Here is a 22,633-nt window from a genome sequence, read left to right as displayed (position 1 = left end):
CGTACAGCTATATTTAGTAACAAACCTGTAACCGTGAACAGCGCTATTCTTTTCTGATCTACCACTAGCACAGGGGTTCATTTGATACTCTTGGAGTAAGTAAAGTTTTTACTGTTGCAGTTTTGTGAAAATCAAAAATTTTTTTTTTACTGTAGAGTTAACATGGGGATGGTGGCCATTTTGAATTTTAAACATTGGTAATTGGTTTGTAAGTTGTTTCTCTAGATCCAAAATATGCACAGTGACCCCCTATTTGTTAGTCCCCACGGACACCGTCCGGGGGGACTTATAGGTTTGGTCATGTCCGTGCGTCCGTGCGTGCGTCCGTGTGTGCGTGCGTGCGTGCGTGCGTCCGTCCGTTCACCCAGATATCTCAGAGACGCCTGGAGCGATTTCGTTCAAACTTGGTACAAGGATAGTAACCTACCTCATACAGATGCACGTCGATTTGTTTCACAATGCGATCAAATTTGGCCGTGTTAGAGGACTTTTTAGTTTTCACCTCCATTGACTCCCATGTATAAGGCAGTCTCCATAGACTCCCATGTATAAGGCAGTCCATAGACTCCCATGTATAAGGCAGTCCATAGACTCCATAGACACCCATGTATAAGGCAGTCCATAGACTCCCATGTATATGGCCAAGAAAAATAAAAATTTAGTTTCTCATCGTATTCATATTTGCAAAAAGGATGCAGTGACACAGTTTTTAGTGCCCACAGATAAAGTCCAGGGGGCTTATAGATTGGGTCATGTCCGTCCGTGAGTCCATCCGTTCACACAGATATCTCAGACACTTTGACAAAATGTCACGTGACCTTGGTGACCTTTGACCTTGAATATACATATTTGTCCGTAACTCAGTAACCACAAGTGCTAAACCTTTCGTATATGGTATGATGGGACACCCTATGACGCCACATATTGTACCTCACATTAATTATGCACCTATCTAATTTTGAGCAACAAGCCAATAGACTTAGAGGTCTGATTTTTGGTATATATGGATAACTTAGCACTACAATTTTTTGACAAAGTGTCATGTGACCTTGGTGACCTTTGACCTCAAATATACATATTTGTCCATAACTCAGTAACCAAAAGTGCTACAACCTTCATATTTGGTATGATGGGACACCTTATGACGCCACATATTGTACCTCATTAATTATGTGCTTATCTAATTTTGAGTGAGCCAATAGAGCCGAGGTCTGATTTTTGGTATGTAGGGATAACTTAGCAATACAATTTTTTTTACAAAATGTCACGTGACCTCAATGACCTTTGACCTCAAATATACATATTTGTGCAATAACTCAGTAACCACAAGTGCTACACTCTTCATATTTGGTATGATGGGATATGACGCCACATATTGTACCTCATTAATTATGCACCTATCTAATTTTGAGCGAGCCAATAGAGCTAGAGGTCTGATTTTGGTATATAGGGATAACTTAGCAATACAATTTTTTTTAAAAAATGTCACGTGACTTCGGTGACCTTTGACCTCAAATATACATATTTGTGCATAACTCAGTAACCACAAGTGCTACACCCTTCATATATGGTATTATGGGACACCTTATGATGCCACATATTGTACCTCATTAATTACGCGCATATCTAATTTTGAGCGAGCCAATAGACCTAGAGGTCTGATTTTTGGTATATAGGGATAACTTAGCAATACAATTTTTTTGACAAAGTGTCACGTGACCTTGGTGACCTTTGACCTCAAATATACATATTTGTCCATAACACAGTAACCACAAATGCTACACCTTCATAGTTGGTATGATGGGACACCTTATGACGCCACATATTGTACCTCATTAATTATGTGCATATCTAATTTTGAGCATGCCAATAGAGCCAAAGGTCTGATTTTTGGTATGTAGGGATAACTTAGCAATACAATTTTTTTGACAAAATGTCACGTGACCTCAATGACCTTTGACCTCAAATATATATATTTGTCAGTAACTCAGTAACCACAAGTGCTACACTCTTCATATTTTGTATGATGGGACATGACGCCACATATTGTACCTCATTAATTATGCACCTATCTAATTTTGAGCAAGCCAATAGAGCTAGAGGTCTGATTTTTGGTATATAGGGTAACTTAGCAATACAATTTTTTTGACAAGATGTCACGTGACCTCAATGACCTTTGACCTCAAATATACATATTGTCCGTAACTCAGTAACCACAAATGCTACCTCCTTCATATTTGGTATGATGGGACACCTTATGAAGCCACATATTGTACCTCATTAATTATGCATATATCTAATTTTGAGCGAGCCAATAGACCTAGAGGTCTGATTTTTGGTATATAGGGATAACTTAGCAATACAATTTTTTTAAAAAAATGTCATGTGACCTCAGTGACCTTTGACCTCAAATATACATATTCGTGCATAACTCAGTAGCCACAAGTGCTACACCCTTCATATATGTTATGATGGGACACCTTATGACGCCACATATTGTACCTCATTAATTATGTGCATATCTAATTTTGAGCGAGCCAATAGAGCTAGATGTCTGATTTATGGTATATAGGGATAACTTATCAAGACAATATTTTTTACAAAATGTCACGTGACCTCAGTGACCTTTGAGCTCATATATACATAATTGTTCATAACTCAGGAACCACAAGTGCTACACCCTTCATATTTGGTATGATTGGACACCTTATGACGCCACATATTGTACCTTATTAATTATGTGGATATCTAATTTGAGCGAGCCAATAGAGCTAGATGTATGATTTTTGGTATTTAGGGATAGACTAAAGGATAGACATTGTTTGACAAAATGTCATGTGACCTCGATAACCTTTTACCTAAAATACACGATTATGTCAAAAAATAAGTAATCACAAGTGCTATGTCCTTTACATTTAGTAGGATGGGAGACCTTATGACAACACATGCTTTACCTCATTAATTATGTACATATATAATTGTGGGCAAGCCAATAGAGCTTGAGGTCTGAAGTTTGGCATATATGGATTAATTAGCAATACAATTTTTTTTTCAAAATGTCACGTGACCTTGATGACCTTTGACCTTGATTATGCATATATATGCATAACTCAGTAACCACAAGTTCTTTACGCTTCAATTTTGATAGGATAATAAACCTTAAGATGTAACATCTTGTACCTCATTTATTATGCGCATATGTATTTCTTGGCTGGCCAATACAGCTAGAGGTCTGATCTTTTTTCCCGATATAGAACCATAAATTAGACATGCCTCTTGTTTCAAATTTGGAACAATGACATAGTCCTATGTGCCCATTCATCTGAACATATACACTCCAGTCATACTTGTTAATGACCACATTTCCCTGCCCCATCAAGACTAATACTCCTATTACAAGTGGGGACTATGTCATTGTCAATGACCCCCTATTTGTTGTTCTTGCTTTATTATGAGAATGGTTGAAATTTTTATTGCGGAAAGTTTGAGCAAGTTTTTAGGTCTTTCAGTTTTGAGGTGCACACTACCTTAATCTGGCATCTCATATTATTAGAAATATGAATATGAAGATTATGCATAAATATTTGGAAAGCATGATTGTTATATTGTGTATCTTGGAATTCTATATTTTCTGATTAAATATTCATGATTGTGACAAGTAATCATTTTTCAAAAATTACTCAAACAAAAGTTAAGACTGCCTGTATTTATTATTCTTTCAAAATTTGTCCACAAATTAGAATTTGTCATGTCCAGCAAATTTGAAAGTGTACAGAGTCGATTTTTAGGAAATTAAATGTCTGTGAATAAAGAAAAAGATGTCTTCCTAAGGTCAATCAATAAATTCACAGAGCTACATGTGAAAATATGCCACTCCTGAATTCTTAATAGAGTTGAACGTGTGAATAGTGATGATTGTTTGTGTGTCCCTGGAAGAAAGATTGTATAGATTACCTGCTTCCTGTGTAGATTCCACACTTCCTGTTGTTTTGTGCCTTGATGTGACACTCAGAAATTTCAGGATGTGATGCAAGGATACAGCGTTTTAGCCACAAGTGAAATATCTTGAAGAGTGTCAGTGAGAATGTAAAATTTGTTTTTAACGTGACATTCATAAATAATAAAAAATATTATCACATGGAAGAACAACTGAATACAGAAAAAATTTTTCCAACTTAAATGATTTGAATTACCTCGAGAATGTTTACAGTATTTATATACAGAAATATAACATTAATTTTAATGAAAGCAATACCAGTACATCAAGGTGTATATACCATATACTTATGTCCTGTTTTTTGATGGTCTAGATGAATTGCAAGCTTAAAATTGTGATGCATATATGCAAGTAGTACAGTATACTCTTTTTCATTCAACTCTCCCAGACACTATCAGTATCTCTACTGTAATTAGAAATTTTCTGTACATACACCTTGATAGATCAAACATTACATGCTGTAAACAAGGTGGGGGTTAAGTTTCATGGCAGAATCCTTCCCTGTGGTATTGCTCCTGGATTGTGTTGGAAGATGAGATTTGATTGGTTGATTAAAAAGTGATGATGATATAAGGTGAAATTTGATTGGTGAGTTTACATGTGATGATGATATGTGATGGTAATCGTTTTGTCATCTCAAATGATAAAAATGCTCTCTGTGATAAGTGTTGCTCTGATAATGCTCAACTATTTCTCTGATAAGGGGTAATATATTCCAGGGAGAGATGTACCGGTAATTGCTTCTGAAGAATTTCTGTTTGAAGGGGGGATTGTAATTTAGCATATTCAAAACAGCAAAGGCATATTATAAACATGTACTGGTACGTTTCATGCAGCCTGGGTAGAGTATATATTCACAGACACAAATGGTTTTGCTTGGTTCTACACCTTACATCACTTTGAATCAATATACCGGTACATGATGACATTAATATTATGACAAAAATATAGCAAAGGATGCGTGGTCAACCTATGTCCTGATGCAAAGGAAAGGGTAGAGTGTACATGTATGTGTATACAAGTGCATCCTTTGCGTCATTTTTGTAATAACCTACAGTGTAGACATACGTGAACATTGTATCGGTACAGCTGTGACTGGGGCATCAAATTTGTTGAGTTGTCACTCTTTCCGTACAAATGTCACTGCCATTTTTCTTGCGATTTACTACACATAAGCATGGAATTGGATACATGTTTGATAGCCTGTACAATAACACATTAGCACAAGAAATATTCTGGCCATACATGTACTCCTAAGGACTGCTGAAACTGTCCCATGCACAGGGGCACCCGAACATGCACTAGTGCATTGCGTTTGTGGCACCAGGATTTTATGGAACACACATTCTGTATGGCATTTTTTAGCAAAGACAAATTTCTATAGTTCTCAGTCATTGATTTATAAAAATATACAATACTCTATTCATATAATTGTATTTTTTATGATCAGATCTGTTTCATTGGAAGTAAAACCATGGAATTACTGTTCACGGATAAGAATTATATTGAGGAATGATGGCAGTGCTAGTATTTAGAAAGCACTTTAGTAATGAACAAACTATACCAAAGACTTAAATAATGCATTCTTTCTACATGTAGGTGAGCAATATCAAAATGCTTTTTGTATCAGGCGTTGAAAGAGCAGCCATCCATAATTTGCTTAATATTAGCAATAGATAAAAGCCAAGCCATCCAATGTGACTATGTAGTGATCTCATTTGAAGAAAGCATGTAGCATCACCTAGGGAATTTCAAGAGAAGCTGGCTTACACACTGGCATTGATAAGAAATTAATGGATGAGTTTATCATTGAAATGCATCATGAAAAATGGCCTTTGATTAAAGACAAGCATTTCAGATGACAGACAGCTGCTTCTAGATTGTTTTAGCTTCAATATTCTCAATTGAGCTTCAGAAAGACCCAGCCTTTTCAAATTAGCATTGTTAGACTTCTTAAAGGTGACAAAGTATTTTATTCCTTCATAAATGTCTTATTTTTGCTACTCAACTATATACTTCTGAGGTACTGGTTATTTATAATTAATAAAAATTACATATTTGTCTATGTAATATATAAAATGTTCCTTATGCTTCAAACATGATGGTCTGAAGAAGAGTTCAGTGTGTAGGTTGGAGGGGCATTTGTGTACTCAAATTACGCTTGTGATAAATAAATTTTCTTTTAGTGGGAACCTGCATTGTTGATTTCAGATTTCAATTTGTTTGTTTAATCATCATATCCAACAAGGCTTGAGCTGATTGATGTTCACTCTCCCAGTGGGAAGAACAATGTCGTGATGGTGTTTCTGTATTCAGGAAAATGATGTCACAATTGCTTTTCTCAAGTTCCTTTGGATATTTGGATGTGAATTTCAGGTGTCTTTAAAATATAAATGTTCAAATGGTTTTGTTAGTAACTTTTCTCTTGCAAGTCAATTTCAAATCAAGAAACACGTACATTAAGCAGTGCTTTGACATGGTGAAGTAATTTTTGATACAAGTCTCCAACAATAAAGCCATTTTTTAACAAAGTCTGCAACTTTTTTCTAATGTCACATCCTTTATCGATTTTGAGGTCACTGTTAATTCACGACTATCAAATTTATCACTTCCTCAATCAATTTTGTCGCACTGTTGATCAAATTTATCAATCCTCATCAAACTTACTGAGAGACGTTAAAGATGCCTACAGTATTCTGTGACTGTGTAGCTATTCAATTACATTCTCCCGCAGTTGTTCTCAGGAAACATGAAATCAGTCAAGTGAGACATTCTGTGGGCAGGCTAACAAGATGTGGCACAAATTCAGCATTCCCCAGACAACTGTGTTGCCGTGGTAACAAATTACATGTACCTCTCTTGATGATGTAGTTTTATGAATTATAAACACATCTGACATATATGGAAACAATTTGAATATAAACCTGATGGGTGAAGCATCTGCTGTTTTCCATTTCTGTGTGTATTCTTAAGCAGTGTTTGCAGCAGATCCAGTACGCTACTTGATGGGTTAGCTCTTCAGAATTTCGATCTGTGGAAACTCTCTAAAAACAAGCAAGTGCCCTTGAGCACTGTCACTTTGGAACAGACATCAACCAAGTACAGAAATCCCAATACTCTTTGTACATCTGGATGTCATCGCCATGGTGATGTGGCTGTTACTGACGTGGATGAGCGCAGCTACTTATTGATTGTGCCAGTTATTATGAAAGTTTCCCAGCGATGACACTTGCAGTTGCATTGTTCGCTCACAGCAACATCAAGGATATTCTCCGTTCACTCCCTAATGAAAAACATCGAAGATTTTTTGTGAAAATGTGGGTCTGTGATGCTGTGCTCAAGGAGGTGTGATATTGCACTGAGGAAATTGCTGCTACGTTGTCATGGTAACTTTTGTCATCTGTGTGTGGATTTCGTGAAAGTAGCTCTTCCTGTTTCAATCCCAAGGATATGAAATTTTGTTTCTGTGGTGGAAGATTGATCCTCTTACACTCAGAAGTAAACATATGGCAACAAGCAGGGTTTACAGCCGTACAACGGACAAGAATATGTAAATTATGATTGATCTCGGCAAGATTCATACTTACGTACACAAACACGAAAACAAAATCAGTTATATTTTAGCACCAATTGAAATCTGACTGTTTCTTTGAAAATTGAATATGAGTGCTCGTCTTTCGACAACATCGAACGGTTATGGCAGTCGCAAGCCGTCGTCAACTCCGTGAGTATCTTGTCTTTGTATCAATGTCATATTGGTGTCTGTGAGCATTTCTTTCATAGTGGGCACATGATTGCATCAACAGTGACTAGAACTACCGGTACAGTACAGGAATGTAACACGTAGGGCAGGGCTTTCTTTTTTCCATGATTTATGAAGCTTCCGGGCATCAGGGAATGTGTTCATCCCTTGAGATGTGGAGAGATTCTTCCATTGTTGCAGCTTCGTACATTCCTAAGTTGTGCTGAACAAGTACGTGAGTGCAGCGCTGGCAATTAATTCTGACAGTCTGTCGTTCAGGATAACAGTACGGTGTGTGTGCTTTGCATTGCATTACAACTTCCACATAGGGTATCAAGTGGCAATGCAAATATGCAATTTTACCTTGACTTATCACATGTTGTACATTTAGTAGCTGCTGTTAGTGAGATGGATGGCTGCCTGATAAACAGCAAGAACATTTCATTCTGATGAGAAAGGCAGTTTAAATGTACATGTAGAGGATGATGCCTGCATTTTGATGACTGTTTACCAATGATCAGATATTATTCTCTATCCCTACTTCTGGCATTACTGCGTTCTGGAGAGTGAGCATTTACTCAATGTTAGTCCAGCGTTCTACTTTGAAAGTTGTGTTTATAATGAATTTGTTGAGAGTTATAAACCTGATCAAAGCCCTGCCACTTTAAATTGTGACAACAATTCATAATGACAGTTAATTACCTAGAGTAAGATGCGTGTAACCATTCATACATCATGTAGTGTCAGAAAACAAGTCAGACTAAGCTCTGGCAATTTTTATCCTGTTAAATTCATAATTGTGCATTACATACAAAGATGTCAAATCCACCTTGCGATGTGAAAGGACTATGTTATATATTTATTACATTTGTCTCCCTAGGGTTTATGATATTAAATATTGAATGTCATAAAGTTTATATCATGTTTGCATCAATTCTGTGCTCAGACAAGTTAGTCTTTTTTTATATTTTCCCCTCACTTGCCGTAAAGGTATTATTAGTCCCCACGGACACCGTCCGGGGGAACTTATAGGTTTGGTCATGTCCGTCGTGTGTGCGTGCATGCGTCTGTGCGTGCATGCGTCCGTCCGTGCATGCGTCCGTCCGTCCGTACACGCAGATATCTCAGAGATGCCTGAAGCGATTTCATTCAAACTTGGTACAAGGATTACTTCATATGTCATACAGATGCACTTCGATTTGTTTTGTGATACGATCCAATATGGCTGCCAGGCGGCCATTTTATTACGATTTTTTCATGTACAGAGCCATAATTCAGGCATGTTTCAACCGATTTTATTCAAAGTTGGTACAAGGACATTGACCAATGTCATAGATATGCACGTCAATTTGTTTTGTGATACGATCCAATATGGCAGCCATGCGGCCATTTTATTATGATTTTTTTCATGTACAGAGCCATAACTCAGACATTTTTCAACCGATTTTATTCAAAATTGGTAAAAGGACATTGACTTATGTCATACATATGCACGTCAATTTTTTTTGGTGATACTATCCAATATGGCCACCAGGCGGCAATTTTATTACTATTTTTATAAGTACAGAGCCATTACTCAGGCATGTTTCTACAGATTTTATTCAAAGTTGGTACAAGGACATTGACCAATGTCATAGCTATGCACATCAATTTTTTTTGTGATACGATCCAATATGGCCGCCGTGCGGCCATTTTGTTACGATTTTTTCATGTACAGAGCCATAACTCAGGCATATTTCAACCAATTTTATTCAAACTTGGTACAAGGACATCGACCTATGTCATACACATGCACATTGACTTGTTTTGTGATACGATCCAATATGGCCGCCGTGTGGCCATTTTATTACGTTTTTCCATGTCCAGAACCATAACTCAGACATGTATCAAGCAAATATATTCAAAGTTGGTACAAGGACATTGACCTATGTCATACATATGCATGTTAATTTGTTTTGTGATATACGATCCAATATGGCTGCTGTGCGGCTATTTTGTTATGATTTTTTCATGTACAAAGCCATTACTCAGGCATATTTCAACCGATTTTAATCAAAGTTGGTACAAGGACATTGACCTATGTCTTACATATGCACATTGATTTGTTTTGTGATTTGTGATCCAATATGGCCACCATGTGGCCATTTTATTACGATTTTTTCATGTCCTGAACTACAACTCAGACATGTCTCAAGCGAATTTATTCAAAAGTATTTTTATCACAGACCTCATGAAGAGGACTCTATCCTCTCTGAGGACCTGTAATCAAAGGACCCATTAACGAGTGGGGACTGTGTCATCAACGATGCCTTGTTCTTCATGTTAATCAGAAGTTCAGTTTTGTTTCCATGTTCTTCACGCACTTTTTGCCTTCAAAAAACGTAATTAAAAAGATGATTGAAATTATTGCAGATATGTATTCTAGTGCCCAGGAATCCAACTAAATCTATGGTATTGTGAGTCAGCAATTTGCATCCATCATGCATCCCATTCTAACTATACCGGGACTTCCCAAAACAGAACCATAATTTTGATAATGAGTTGTGTGTTGTAATTTTCAAGTTTACAGTAATGTACCGGTATACGTGTAGTTCCAATAAATCAATACTGTCTCATTCACTATGCCTGCAGCTTTCAAAGTGAATAATGGTAGATATGTCTCATCATTATCCCTCTGGCTGTCATTAGAAGTTGTGTTGTTCTTGTCTCCGGTGGGTTTAGTCCTGGCCTGTATAAGTCTGTCCTTTGTATACTTAAGTAATGTTCTATACAGCTGTCCCAGCCCTCTCTATTAGCCTGAAGCTATAAGGCTCAGTTAAAGCCCAAGTGAAATTTTCTGTCTACACTGAAAGCTTTTCAGATTTCTGTGCTCTGAAGGGAGTAGGACTGTCTGCTACAGATTTGTTTTCCAGGGATATACCGTAAGGCAAAGAAGAAAGACAATTTTTCTTGAATTTATTGACTTTAATGTATAATCCATTGTCTGCAATATGTAATGGCCAATTTTGCATTATGAAAAATGATGGATTGCTGGGACCATAAATTTATAATAGCATTTGAATTAAAAAAATATAATTATGCTTATTGCTATGACGGATGAGTAAAATTCATGAAAAATTGCCATGCCTAAGTTGTATCTATTGGCCTATAAATTTTGAGAGGCGTTTTGAGTAAATGGCTGTACAACTTACAAGTACTGGTAAGCCATTGTGGTCATTGTAAAACAATGATTTCATCACTTCGTTGCTCAAAACCTACCCTGTCTGCCATTGTTAACAGTTGCCAATACATTGAATTTTTTTTGTATCTATAGATATATTTTAATGAGTATATGTTATCCTTCGTTAGTGATAATTGCATTTGTGAACGCCATGAAAATATGCTTAACAATGTTGAAAAGTAGGATGAAAAGATTTCAAGAGGACGATTGTTCCCACTATTTCTATTGTTGACATGCTGAAGTATTTGTAAAGTCATAATGAACAGTATAATAACAAATTAAATGTGTTACTGACATTTACCAGAATTATTCTTAGGTAGCTGATGAATAAACTTAATAAAATATAACTTGTTGTAATAGAATACTGGTAATCCGTCCGGTGTATACCTTCAAAATGTCAAAAAGTTGGAATTGAACACCATTGGAAATGCTACAGCATGGAAAGAGAAAATCTAACCAATCACAGATTTTAAGCTGGTGGCCGCTTTTGAAAAACATCGCCCTCACATCGGCATTTTGAATACCAAGGAACGCCCCTTTGACCATATATGGGCATATTTAGATTACAGGTGACTGTATACCTTTAAATGTCAACATGTACATTGTGTTCATTTAGAAACCAAGGATAATAAAAAAATTGTCATGGCGAACAGAACTGCTTCCATTTGAATTCGGAACCCCTCCCCTCTCCCTCCCCTGAACAAAATTTTTAATTACAAAAAGTCTGTATAATTATGATTTGAACTATGCCCAAACATGAAAAATTGGCAAATTCAGTTGTTGGAAGTTGATGTACACTGTTTTTGGACAACAAACATTTAAAACCAGAGCTGAACTATGATTGAGTATTGCACCTACACCCAGTTTCAGTTGCTTAACTGTGGCATATACCATCACTGTTAGTGTTACTTTTAGTGTAAATTTGCATAAGCACAACTATCGAAGTAGAGCTACAATGTAAACCCATTTACAAAAAGAGTTGTTTTTCACATGGCATGTTTTGATTGTCCACACCTCTGAGAGACACTGTATAGAATGTAACAAAATGCCAAAACGTTTAACTCCCATAAGGTGTAAATCAAACTCTGTAAATTCCAATATTGTTGATTAATCAATGGTCCCCAGGAATTAATATGCCTCAAGATGTATTTACCGTATGTACCTGAATATTTCCATAAATTACACACATATAGTAGCTGTATTCAACTTTCAAGGAGACAAAAAAAATTTCTGAAACTTAAAACCGGCATCACCTGTAAAATTTCTGAAGTATGAGTCAGCAGATGTTTTTCGGTCTTTCTTATTTTTGAAGAGGAAAATTGGATTCTCTATCGATCCTCTGAGAGTTGTCCATAAAGCTTGATCAATAGAGAAGGTAATAGATACTTCTCTAGTGCATCCTGATGCCACTCATGAATTCGCAGTCAATGCACACGCATGTACAGTAGGTGTTCCATGTTGGAAAAGTTGCTGGTGGATATAAGTATATTGTGATTCTGTAATCTTTCAAAAGACATTTTGCTTCAGTAAACTCAGCATGAATGTCACTGTTTGAGACATCTGGTGCATACTGAATAGTGAAATAGTGAATTCCAAACACTGTTTGAATATTACAAAAAACTAGTAGAGTTATGTTTGATCATGAGAAAATGTAATGTACAGTGTAGGAATGTACCTTGCCTGTACAGTGTCATGAATGTACACTACTGGTGTATGTCTATAAACTTGACATATTGGTATGTGTCAGCAGCAGAAAGGTTTGCGTATGCATGTATTTCTTAACTTTCTGTCATGATTGGTAGCTTAACCTCCACTTGCTAAGTCCACAAAGAACACCCACTTTTGGTATCCCAATTTACTCTTTACGATCTTGACTCTTGACGATCATGAACTCTTCGTTCATCATGAACACGTAAAGCAAGTGTGTCATGACTTTGTACACTTTCAAACTATAGGAAATGAACTGAATTTCTAACCTATGATGTAGCATATACCGGTATATCATTGCAATGAATTATAAGAATGTGTTACTGTCTGAAATACCACCTGCTGTATTTTTCACTGTACAAACAAAATATTATGCAGGCTTCAACTCTGTGGGTGGATACCATGTTTGGTACAGTTGTAACAAGTACTCCAGCAATGCTTTAAAATGATTAAAATGCAACAATATGAATGCAACAAACTATTGAATTTCTTGAGGATAATTTATTCATGACAACTATTTTGCATGAATAAGTGGATTCTCTAAGCTAGCATGGCCCCAGTAGTGATTTATTTCCGAAATAAGCACCAAATATTTATTGTGTATTTCAATCTAAATGAGAACAGCGTGAGCCCAGACTTTGAAGGTTATGGCTCACGTGTCAGGTTTACCGATTTATTGATGAAAGTGAGTGACGTGTTTGCATCCAACCTTTGGTCATGGATTATTTGTGCTCCGATACTGATTCCCTGGGGATAAAAGTCTTAGCCAAAATGAGTCATGAGATAAAGCTGATGTTAGCTCCGAGTATCCATGGTAATTGATCCGAAGTAGCAAATGTACAGCATTGAGGCAAGATTTGACAGTCTTGCCGTTATATGACATCATTGTATCATTGGTGATTACTATGTGCAACAAAGTATCACAAACATGAAAATGGAATAGCCGAAGAATAATGAAAATCACTTGTACACTACCGGTATATGTACTGTATACCTCCCCCTGGTGGTACTGTATGAAATTAGCAACAGAAATAAAAGTGGTCAGGCATCTAAATCCTGTAATCACAGTGGTATACCGGTATTCTATTGACATTGTCCAGAAACACTGTCATACACACATCCAGTGGACTACATGTAGTCAAACCTTTGACAGAAAGCATGAAATAATCTTTGATGTTAAGAAAGAAGTGAGCACATGGTCTGGGGGGTTTAGGACTGATTGCCTGTTCAGGCTGTAAGCCATAATTAGGGAGTTACTGTGAATTGGTTGGACGGTGAAGTTAAGATGAGGAGTAAAGGGCACAAGATCATACTTGAATCTGGAAGTCACAATTTGCCGATAGTCCTAATGGGCCATGATGCCAAGTGGTTAATGTACATCATCAACCAAATGTTAATAAGTTAAATTTGTAATATATATATACAGAATAACATATAAAGGACTGTAAACCAATTAAAGTACCGGTATTATACATGATAGCAAATTAGGACATCATATTCAATTTCGCAGATCATGGCCAGTGCTTCTGCTTCACCACCTGGACTGTCCATCAGTGGCACTTGTCTTGAGAAAGTGATAGCCTGCCATATGACACACAAATTGATTATGCCATGGTTTCCATATGTTACGGTATTTTATGCTCACTTCTTTTAAAACACCTGACATCTCTTTGGAAGTCCATTTTTTTCATCGTCGTCTCTTTGAAAATGCATAGCTCTAGCTGTGACACTAAAGTACATGAAATGAAACTCGTTGTTTTTGACTGCTGTTTTCATCAAATTATTGTTTGATCTATCATAAAGCTTGTATACATTCAATTTTCTTTCAAGGAATATCATCCGATACCAGTAGTTGCCGAAATGTCTGATCTCTGTTCAGGTCAGTGACCGAATCTTCAAGGGCACAAACCCAAATCATCTTAATGCAAGAGGCATAAGTACATGGGTAACCCTTTTGGGCAGGACCATATTCCAGTCAGTCCATGCCTATCATCACAGATTTCATGGAAAGAGTGGAGTTATGAGTATATTGAAAGTGACCTATAGCATTAAAGAACAGTGTTTTTTGTGATATTTGAGTGTATCCCAAAAAGAAATTTATCTATTCCACTGAATGCTTCTGATTCATCAAGCAAAGGTAGCTGATGGTTTATACAATATACATAAAGAACAGTATACATTATTCAGGGGAACAAGTTATGATTTCAGATGTATTTTCCAGCAACACCTTCATCATTGAACAAGATTTGATCATCCTAAAGATATGGTACATTGATTACTTCATGAATATTTATGCCGTTATCAACCAATACATTCATATTCATAACATCATAAATATTGAATGTGTTATTGACCAATCTTTGCTCAAAATGCCAAATTTCAGGTTTTGTCTCACAGCAGCTGTTCCACAGTTTTGGTTTGTATCGTCTGATACCACAAATCACATATTAGCTCGTTAAAAGAAAATTTTCATTTTAATATTTTCTTTCTGTATTGATTTTATCCATCATGGTGATGTGATACACTATTATTTGCTGTCAACAATGTTTGCCTTTTATCAATTCCCTTGAATATTGATCACTTATGGTGTAGGTATTAATTAATTCAACATACTGTTATACATTGTAATTGTGGAGAGAATATTGCATCACTTACTATATTCTTTTATTTCATTTTTTTGTGTGCGTTATTTTGCCGGAGTTTAGAAATGAGTAAGTACAATTTTATGTTTGCCCGTTTAGCAAGAAAATCAAAGGTTTCTATTAATTTCCAAGGCTTATGAACCATTCTCCTGCCGTCTTTCTTCAGATTCATTACATTTTATATCATCTACAATCTTTTTCATAGAACAGGTATCAGACAGAGAGTAAATTAATGAATCCACTCAAAATTGAATGCATTTTATCTTGATATCTGCATGGTGAAATTGCGATACATTTTTTATCATTCAATTTAATGTACTTTGCATCATTTATAATTCTATACCTTAATTTCATCAGTATGATTTTCTCCTATATGGTGGAGGGCTTGCGTAAAAGTTGGTCAGGATAGCCTGCATAATTTGATAGGATTTTTCTCAATTTTCGTGCTATTATTTTGCATTTGGCTGCAACCCTGCTACTAGTGCTAGAAGGTGCAATTTTTGCATCATGCTAAAAAATGATATTCTATTTTGCATGACAAAATGGAAGTTGTAAAATCAGTGTCCTTTTGAGGTAGATTTGGCTCTGACTTACCGGTATTGCGATATCATTAGTGCCATTGAAATGTCTGCATAGTTAAACCGTTAATGTTCTGCGATAAGCACTTCAATTGACTTTCTATTGTTCCTAATTGTTGAATTTGTGTCTAGTTATTAGGGATTTGATTGACTTTAATCGCATCTGATTCAATTGCCATCATGACCAGGTTGGTTTTGCCATTTCAGTAAAGACGATAATTCAATTGTTAAACTATTCAGTAATTCATGATTGCAAACATGCATGCAGTTCAGATTTTCATGTGGTCTGACTGACAAGGCACCTGGACTGATATTTTTATTTTATACTACATTTTTAGGGGACAATTTTGGACCAGTGAGCATTTTCCATTGAAATTGTGTAATTCAATTTGCATACTCATAGCTCATTTAGCATACTGGTAAATGAACATTATTATCTGGGGAATAGAGTATTAGATGACATACATTATATGATGATGCTTTTAAGTTGTTATATGGTAAATAATTAAATAACTGCAACTGTACTGTGATTATATGTTTTTCTTGAACAAAATTTGTGGGTTTTGATAACACTGAATGAGGCTGCAGTACCAGGAATGGCATTATAAACACTAAGGAACAGATCAGCTGTGTGTGGCTGGGAAGTGTGCATTTATGCATCACTTGTATTCATCGGCCAGCATTCACATCACAGAGAAAATTCAACACCCAGTGCATAAATTTATCTAATGACTTGAGCAACAATTCAATACCACAGATAAGAATAAAAAAGGAACCCATAAAAATCATCGCCACGATATGAAATGTGACAGATTATTTGCAAGTTTGGTTAGGGAACTCTCGGAAAACAGATCTGAAAATATGTTTATGATTTGTCAAACTCCAGAGTTTATTTTATTTTCTGAGCATATCATTCCACACTTTCAGATTGAATCAGAATTTCATTGCAGAGATCACATTAGACAGACAGTCAAGTGCTAACGTGAGTGAAACATACGCAATAATCACTCTTCCATCATCCAAGTTGACAATGTTTACAGTTAAAGCGGCAGTCCCAAATCCCTAGTTCTGATATTTGTGCTCAACCAGATTCTAAACGTGGATCTATGTATGATATTAGTAATTTTGTCCCCTTGTGAAATTTGCGCAAACATACAGAACAATTAGTCACACGGTTTAAAAGGTGAAAGTGTTGAGATATAACCTAGTTTGTGACAAAATTGAGTTTGAAACTTAACCATATGGCTTACGAGGTGAAAATTTTTATGTAATAATTTTAAAAATGGATTTCAAGATATAACCTAGTTTGTGACAAAATTGAGTTCGAAGCTTAACCATATGGCTTACGAGGTGAAAATTTTTATGTAATAATTTTAAAAATGGATTTCAACATAACTGTTCAAGTCAGTTATTACTATATTACACATTGTAGTCTACCTGTATTTTTTGAAAAGAATTAACCATACAGCATTATAATTAAAATCATATGGTTTACTGTATAAGATGAAAGTGTCAAATGTGATAATTTTTGAAAATGAGATTGTAAGTGTTATACGGCAGTTACAGGTAAAGGACTCGATCCCAGAGATCAGGTTTGTCCTAATCTGTAAAAGGATAATGAAAGTGTCATAGCCTTTTGTTTTCCATTGAAATTGTAATCTAGTATTCCTGCCACGACAATCTGACGCCTGACACTGGCCTTAAACATGACGTAGACCAGCATGGGATTAGAATAAACCGTATTACTCTAATTATGCAGGTTTTATTATTCATTGTCAGCAAAATGTTAGTGAAAACCTTCCATTGGTAATGGTGAATTCTTGTGAAATTCTTGTGGCAATTAATTGCTCATTCTATAAACAGCCAGTGAGGCGTTTTTCACAGCCATATACGTTGTGAATCTAAATTGATTTGCACAAAATGAAAACCCATTTGGTGCCTTCCTACAGTCTAGGGGTAGAGAGTGTATTCAGAAAAATACATGTAATCATTGCAGGCACAAGATTGGCCAATTTACACTGTTCTCACTATCTTAGAAAATGTCACCACTTAAGAAAGTTCAAGAAAATGTCACCACTCAAAGTTCAAATCAGTTCAGATCACTGTCTTTCAAAGTTTCAGTTTGAAAATGTATATGTATGTACATTTAAATTTTATACATTGTTTAGAAAGTAGCCTTTACATGTAACAAACTTCACAGCAAATGGCAATACATTTTGTTTGAGTATTTACCTTGAGCAATCAATAAAACCCCTGACCAAACCCTCAATAAGCAGACAACTGACATGACTGTAACTGTGAAAAATTTTCTCCTTGAGTGACCAGAATTGCTTGATTTACCGTAAAACATGTTAGTGTTAGCATTAGTTATACATTCTAGCAATCACACTCTCATGTGATGAAATTCATGTTCATGGGGCCTAAAGTATTACCTGAAACATATCAGTGTATAAGATAGTGTAAGATTGTTTGAGAGAATTCCAGTGTATGTTGGATTGGATTCCTTACTGTGTTCAAAATTTACAAGTTTATAAAATCATAGTCTTATATTTTTCTTGAAAGATAGTTACGTAATTACTATTTAATTTCTCATTAATGGCTTGAATATGTACTTCAGACACTCAACAGAACAAGTATCAGTATAAAGTTTGAAAGGAAAAATCAATATTCCGATATTGCTGTCTGTATTCACGCAATTTGCATTCTACTGTTTTCCAATCGGAAAGTTACGGCATTTTCAATGAGGCTTTAATGGTCTAAGACTCTCACCAGGAAGCATTATATAAATCAATGAAAGTCTTGTTCCAATAGGTGAGTAAACATTGATATGAAGCTTTGGTTTGTATGACTGACAGTACGTTTAAGTGATAATGTACACACAGATTCGACAGTTATGAAAAATGTTCTGACAATGAAAGGCGAAGTCAAAATGTCAACAAGGTGAAGGCACATTACTAATGAGGGCATCGCTGGACATGAATATATGCAATGGTCAGATATTTCTGATTGTCTTGACGTATGTTTTAGTATGCAAGTCTGAAATGGGTAATTGCTGTCGGGAGATACCTAGTAAAGCAAAGGCATCAGGAGTTAGTCCATACAGTGAAATTAGAGTCTTTGGAACAGTCACATATCCACAGCAGAGCACACACATCCGAGTCGGCGATATCTGAGTATCTTTTCCTGTTTGGAGCCCCTGAAACACAGCCAATCTAAACCTGAGAATTTGTACAGTTGGTCTTGCACACTGTTCATTAATCATAACATCATCAGTAGTGTGATGTTATCGGCAGTGTATTGCATGTACCAACGTGATTGCTTCTCGTTAACACTGAAACGTGTGCTGAGGCTTGGAAATCTGGTCATTCTGTGTTTTGACATCGGAAAGGTGCCATCATGTCAACTATGGAGTACATGAAAAAGAAGTGCAGTGTTGGAAGGTAGGACCTAACAATTTACTTTCATATTGAAAAAATAAAATTCTAGTGAATCTGAAATGATAATATTACTGATGACTATTTCATGCTGTAAAATTTTTCCAGTTCGGAGTGATGTCTGTTTTATGACACATTTAATTTGACTAAAAGCTTCGTGTTTGAGGTGTCTTGGCTTAGCTTTCAAAAATAGTATCTCTCAATAATTATAGCTTGAGGGGGTCAGATGGGGGTCACAAGATTTTGTGTAAATGCCACTGTAGCAGCTGCTCACTAAAACAATCATAGCTCTCAAACTGTATCTACCCAGATCTCATAATTATTTCAAGATGTGCCTGATAGATGGCAAGATGAGCATGCTCGGTTGATAATTTTCCACCATGAAACAAGTTTCTGTATGATCAACATCTTTAGCATTCAGTGACATGACAATATTACTGTGCTTTGGTTTGGATACAGCTGTTCATTGATATATTGTTTTAGACTTTTCATCTGAGTTTGGCATTGATCTACTCATGTGAGCGTACCTGTCTCTGTTAGCATCGGTCAGAAAACTACAATTGATTACTTCTACCGGTATGGCAGTGTACCGGGTACTCAATTCTGCATCATTCCTTAGTTGACTGTGTGGGTGTCAGTCTCTTGCTGAAGCATTGCACAATGACATATGGGATTTTCCAAAATTGAAAGCTATAATCTCAGTAAAATTTGCCTACCCATACAGTCAGTTGTATGCCATATTAACGTAAAACAGGTTCAAAATTGTTGTTAAAAGTGAGATATGTGGCAGTTGAAATGCCAGACATGTTAACCAGTAGAGCTTGTGAAAACTGCTATCGATCTCACTGAGAATTGAAACACTTGCTGAAGAAAATGACTGCATGTATTGTCACACTCAGTCTGGTATACTAGCTGAAGGTGCCACTGGTAAAAATTAACAGAGTTAATTGGCTGATCAACAATCTCAGAAGTGCCAAATATTTAAACAATATATTTAGATACCGGTATATAAAAATTTTTTTTAATTGAAATCATACAAAATTTTCTTGATATGAACAATTTTTTTTTGTTTTGGATTAAGGTAGCTAAATACCTTTTAGACACTTTCAGATTTTTATTTTTTTCTCAATTGAACACGTCCCAAACCCCAATAAAGTATACATTTTCTGAAAGCCCTGATATACAGCTATCCGACCAAGCACAGTACACGGTCATTATTTGCATAAGAGTCACGTGACAAGCGTTTTGCTGAAGCTTCCAAAAACCGGTTTTTCCCGCCTTATGCAAACACGCTGCAAGATTTCCGGTTAGAATTTCTTCATTGACAAGCCTTGACAATATCCTTCAAAACCGTGTCTGCGATTTTTTCCCGGAGGCTCCATTCAAATTATATGGCGTGATAATTAAAATTCCTTAAAAAGCACCTTCATCTAACACCTTTAAGAGCGCATTAAAAAAAAACAAAGGCATATAAAGAAAATCCCAGACCGGTTTTTGGAAGGTTCATCAAAACACTTGTCACGTGACTCTTATGCAAATAATGACCGTGTACTGTGCTTGGTCGGATAGCTCTGTATCAGGGCTTTCAGAAAATGTATAAATTATTGGGGTTTGGGACGTGTTCAATTGAGAAAAAAATAAAAATCTGAAAGTGTCTAAAAGGTATGTAGCTACCTTAAGTGAGCATTTGTAGAAATACTAGAAAGATAATATATTTCAGCCTTTCGAAGACTTAACAATACATGTAAACTATGGTAGATTTGAACTTGAAGCCTGCAGCTACCAAAATCACATTATTTCATGATGGTGCATCAGTTAAATGATAGTCAGTCAGTTCGGCATTTTCCATAATATTATGAACTAAACGTCATAAGTGAGAGAGAAATAAAACTGATCCTCACTGATATCTGTACCGGGGTATTTACCTGTAGTTTGCTCTTCAGTCTGCTTGATTTAGCCCTCACTGTTGCTCAAATTGAAGGTAAAAAAAGCACCCCAATGGCATAAAGCCTACAAATCCTTCACTGTGACAAGACATAATTGTCACTTTTAAAATGGTATAGAGATAGTTAAACTGTCATTACACCAAAAGAATCCATGAGAAGTTATGGTGTGGAATGGTATCAAAGTGTCAGGATTAATGAATATAACTGCAATATTCCAGGTGTACATGATAAAATACGCACACACAACATACATAAATAGGGTAATATACTGCTCATTGGATTTTACTATCGAGAGACAATCTAAGGGAATATATATTGACATTGACATCCTGTAAAAATGTCAGTGTCCAATTTCGTTTCCAGTATACTCTACTGTGGACATCCTACCAGTATGGTTTATGAAAATCAATCTGTCTTGGTTGTGTATCTTAGAATTTATGATTCTGTATCAGCATGATTTCCATGCCATAAAGGGCCTCAGTTGTCGGTAACGTTTGTTCAAAGGTTGGGTGAGTCTCTTACGTTGTACTGGTAGAGGTGGGGCTCATATTTGTGTTTTTGAAGACTGAAAGTTTTAACAAAATATCTTCCGTATTGTTCACTGAGACATACATTTTATAGCTATTTTGACTCTTGTCACCCAAATGTCATTGAAAACATGCAGTATGTGTAAACAAGAAGGCTCAAAGCATGCACAGTTGTGATCACCATCACTACCGTATACTCACTATACTGTTGTGATGTTTAGGAAGCTCACCGCAGCAGCCTGTACAAAATTAAACACCTTTCAATTGCATCACAGGAATTTTCTCCATAGTTGGTTGGCAAACTTTTATAAAGAGATGATTTGTGACTCATTGCAGAAATGAATGCATCATCAAAAATTTATCTTATTTTTAGAAAGATAAAACTTGCATTACTTCAGAGAACAACTGTAAAAAGAAATATAAATTCTGATGGTGAATGTATTCTTTGACCTGAAATCTCCTGGGAAACAGATGTAAATGTACTGGAATGTTAAGTGACATTGAAAAATACGATGCATGATCTGTGAAAAAACTTAAAAGTAGCAGGAATATGATAAATTCTGCTGTTACTAATGACTTTGTTGACCTGCAATGCTCTAGGGAAGCAGCTGCAAAGCTCTTGGAATTTAAAATGACTATTGGAATGTGAACACTACGTACGGTACAGTGTGGAGACGATTTGATTGAAGATATGTGTTTGTATTGATGATACTACACTGTACATGTACCATAGCTGGTTCAGTAACTCAATAAAAAATTACCGATTTCAAAGAGTTAAAGAGCAAATTACAGACTTCTTTACATAGCCAAAACAGTTCATTTATGATGAGATCAGTGTTG

At 35.9% G+C, this 22,633-nt stretch overlaps 1 protein-coding gene across 25 annotated transcripts in view; it reads left to right on the top strand.

Annotated features, from left to right (window-relative positions):
- The window catches only part of LOC139114378 (potassium channel subfamily T member 2-like), a 165,719-nt gene that overhangs the window by 72,565 nt on the left and 70,521 nt on the right, over positions 1-22,633 (top strand). Inside the window, exon 1 of one of the 25 annotated variants that reach the window (XM_070676076.1) lies at positions 6,959-7,721. The exons of 20 other annotated variants lie outside the window; for them this stretch is intronic. In XM_070676076.1, the coding sequence (XP_070532177.1) occupies positions 7,660-7,721 (62 nt within the window). In that variant the 5' untranslated portion in view covers positions 6,959-7,659. Of the gene's footprint in view, positions 1-6,958; positions 7,722-19,205; positions 19,327-22,633 lie in introns of those variants that run through there. 4 more of the 25 variants (XM_070676088.1, XM_070676084.1, XM_070676063.1 and 1 more) reach the window with 4 other exon arrangements.

This window comes from Ptychodera flava, chromosome 16, assembly GCF_041260155.1.
Source record: "Ptychodera flava strain L36383 chromosome 16, AS_Pfla_20210202, whole genome shotgun sequence".
NCBI lineage: Eukaryota > Metazoa > Hemichordata > Enteropneusta > Ptychoderidae > Ptychodera > Ptychodera flava.
Note: the sequence above shows the minus strand (reverse complement) of the source record. Positions and strands in the feature narration are given on the sequence as shown.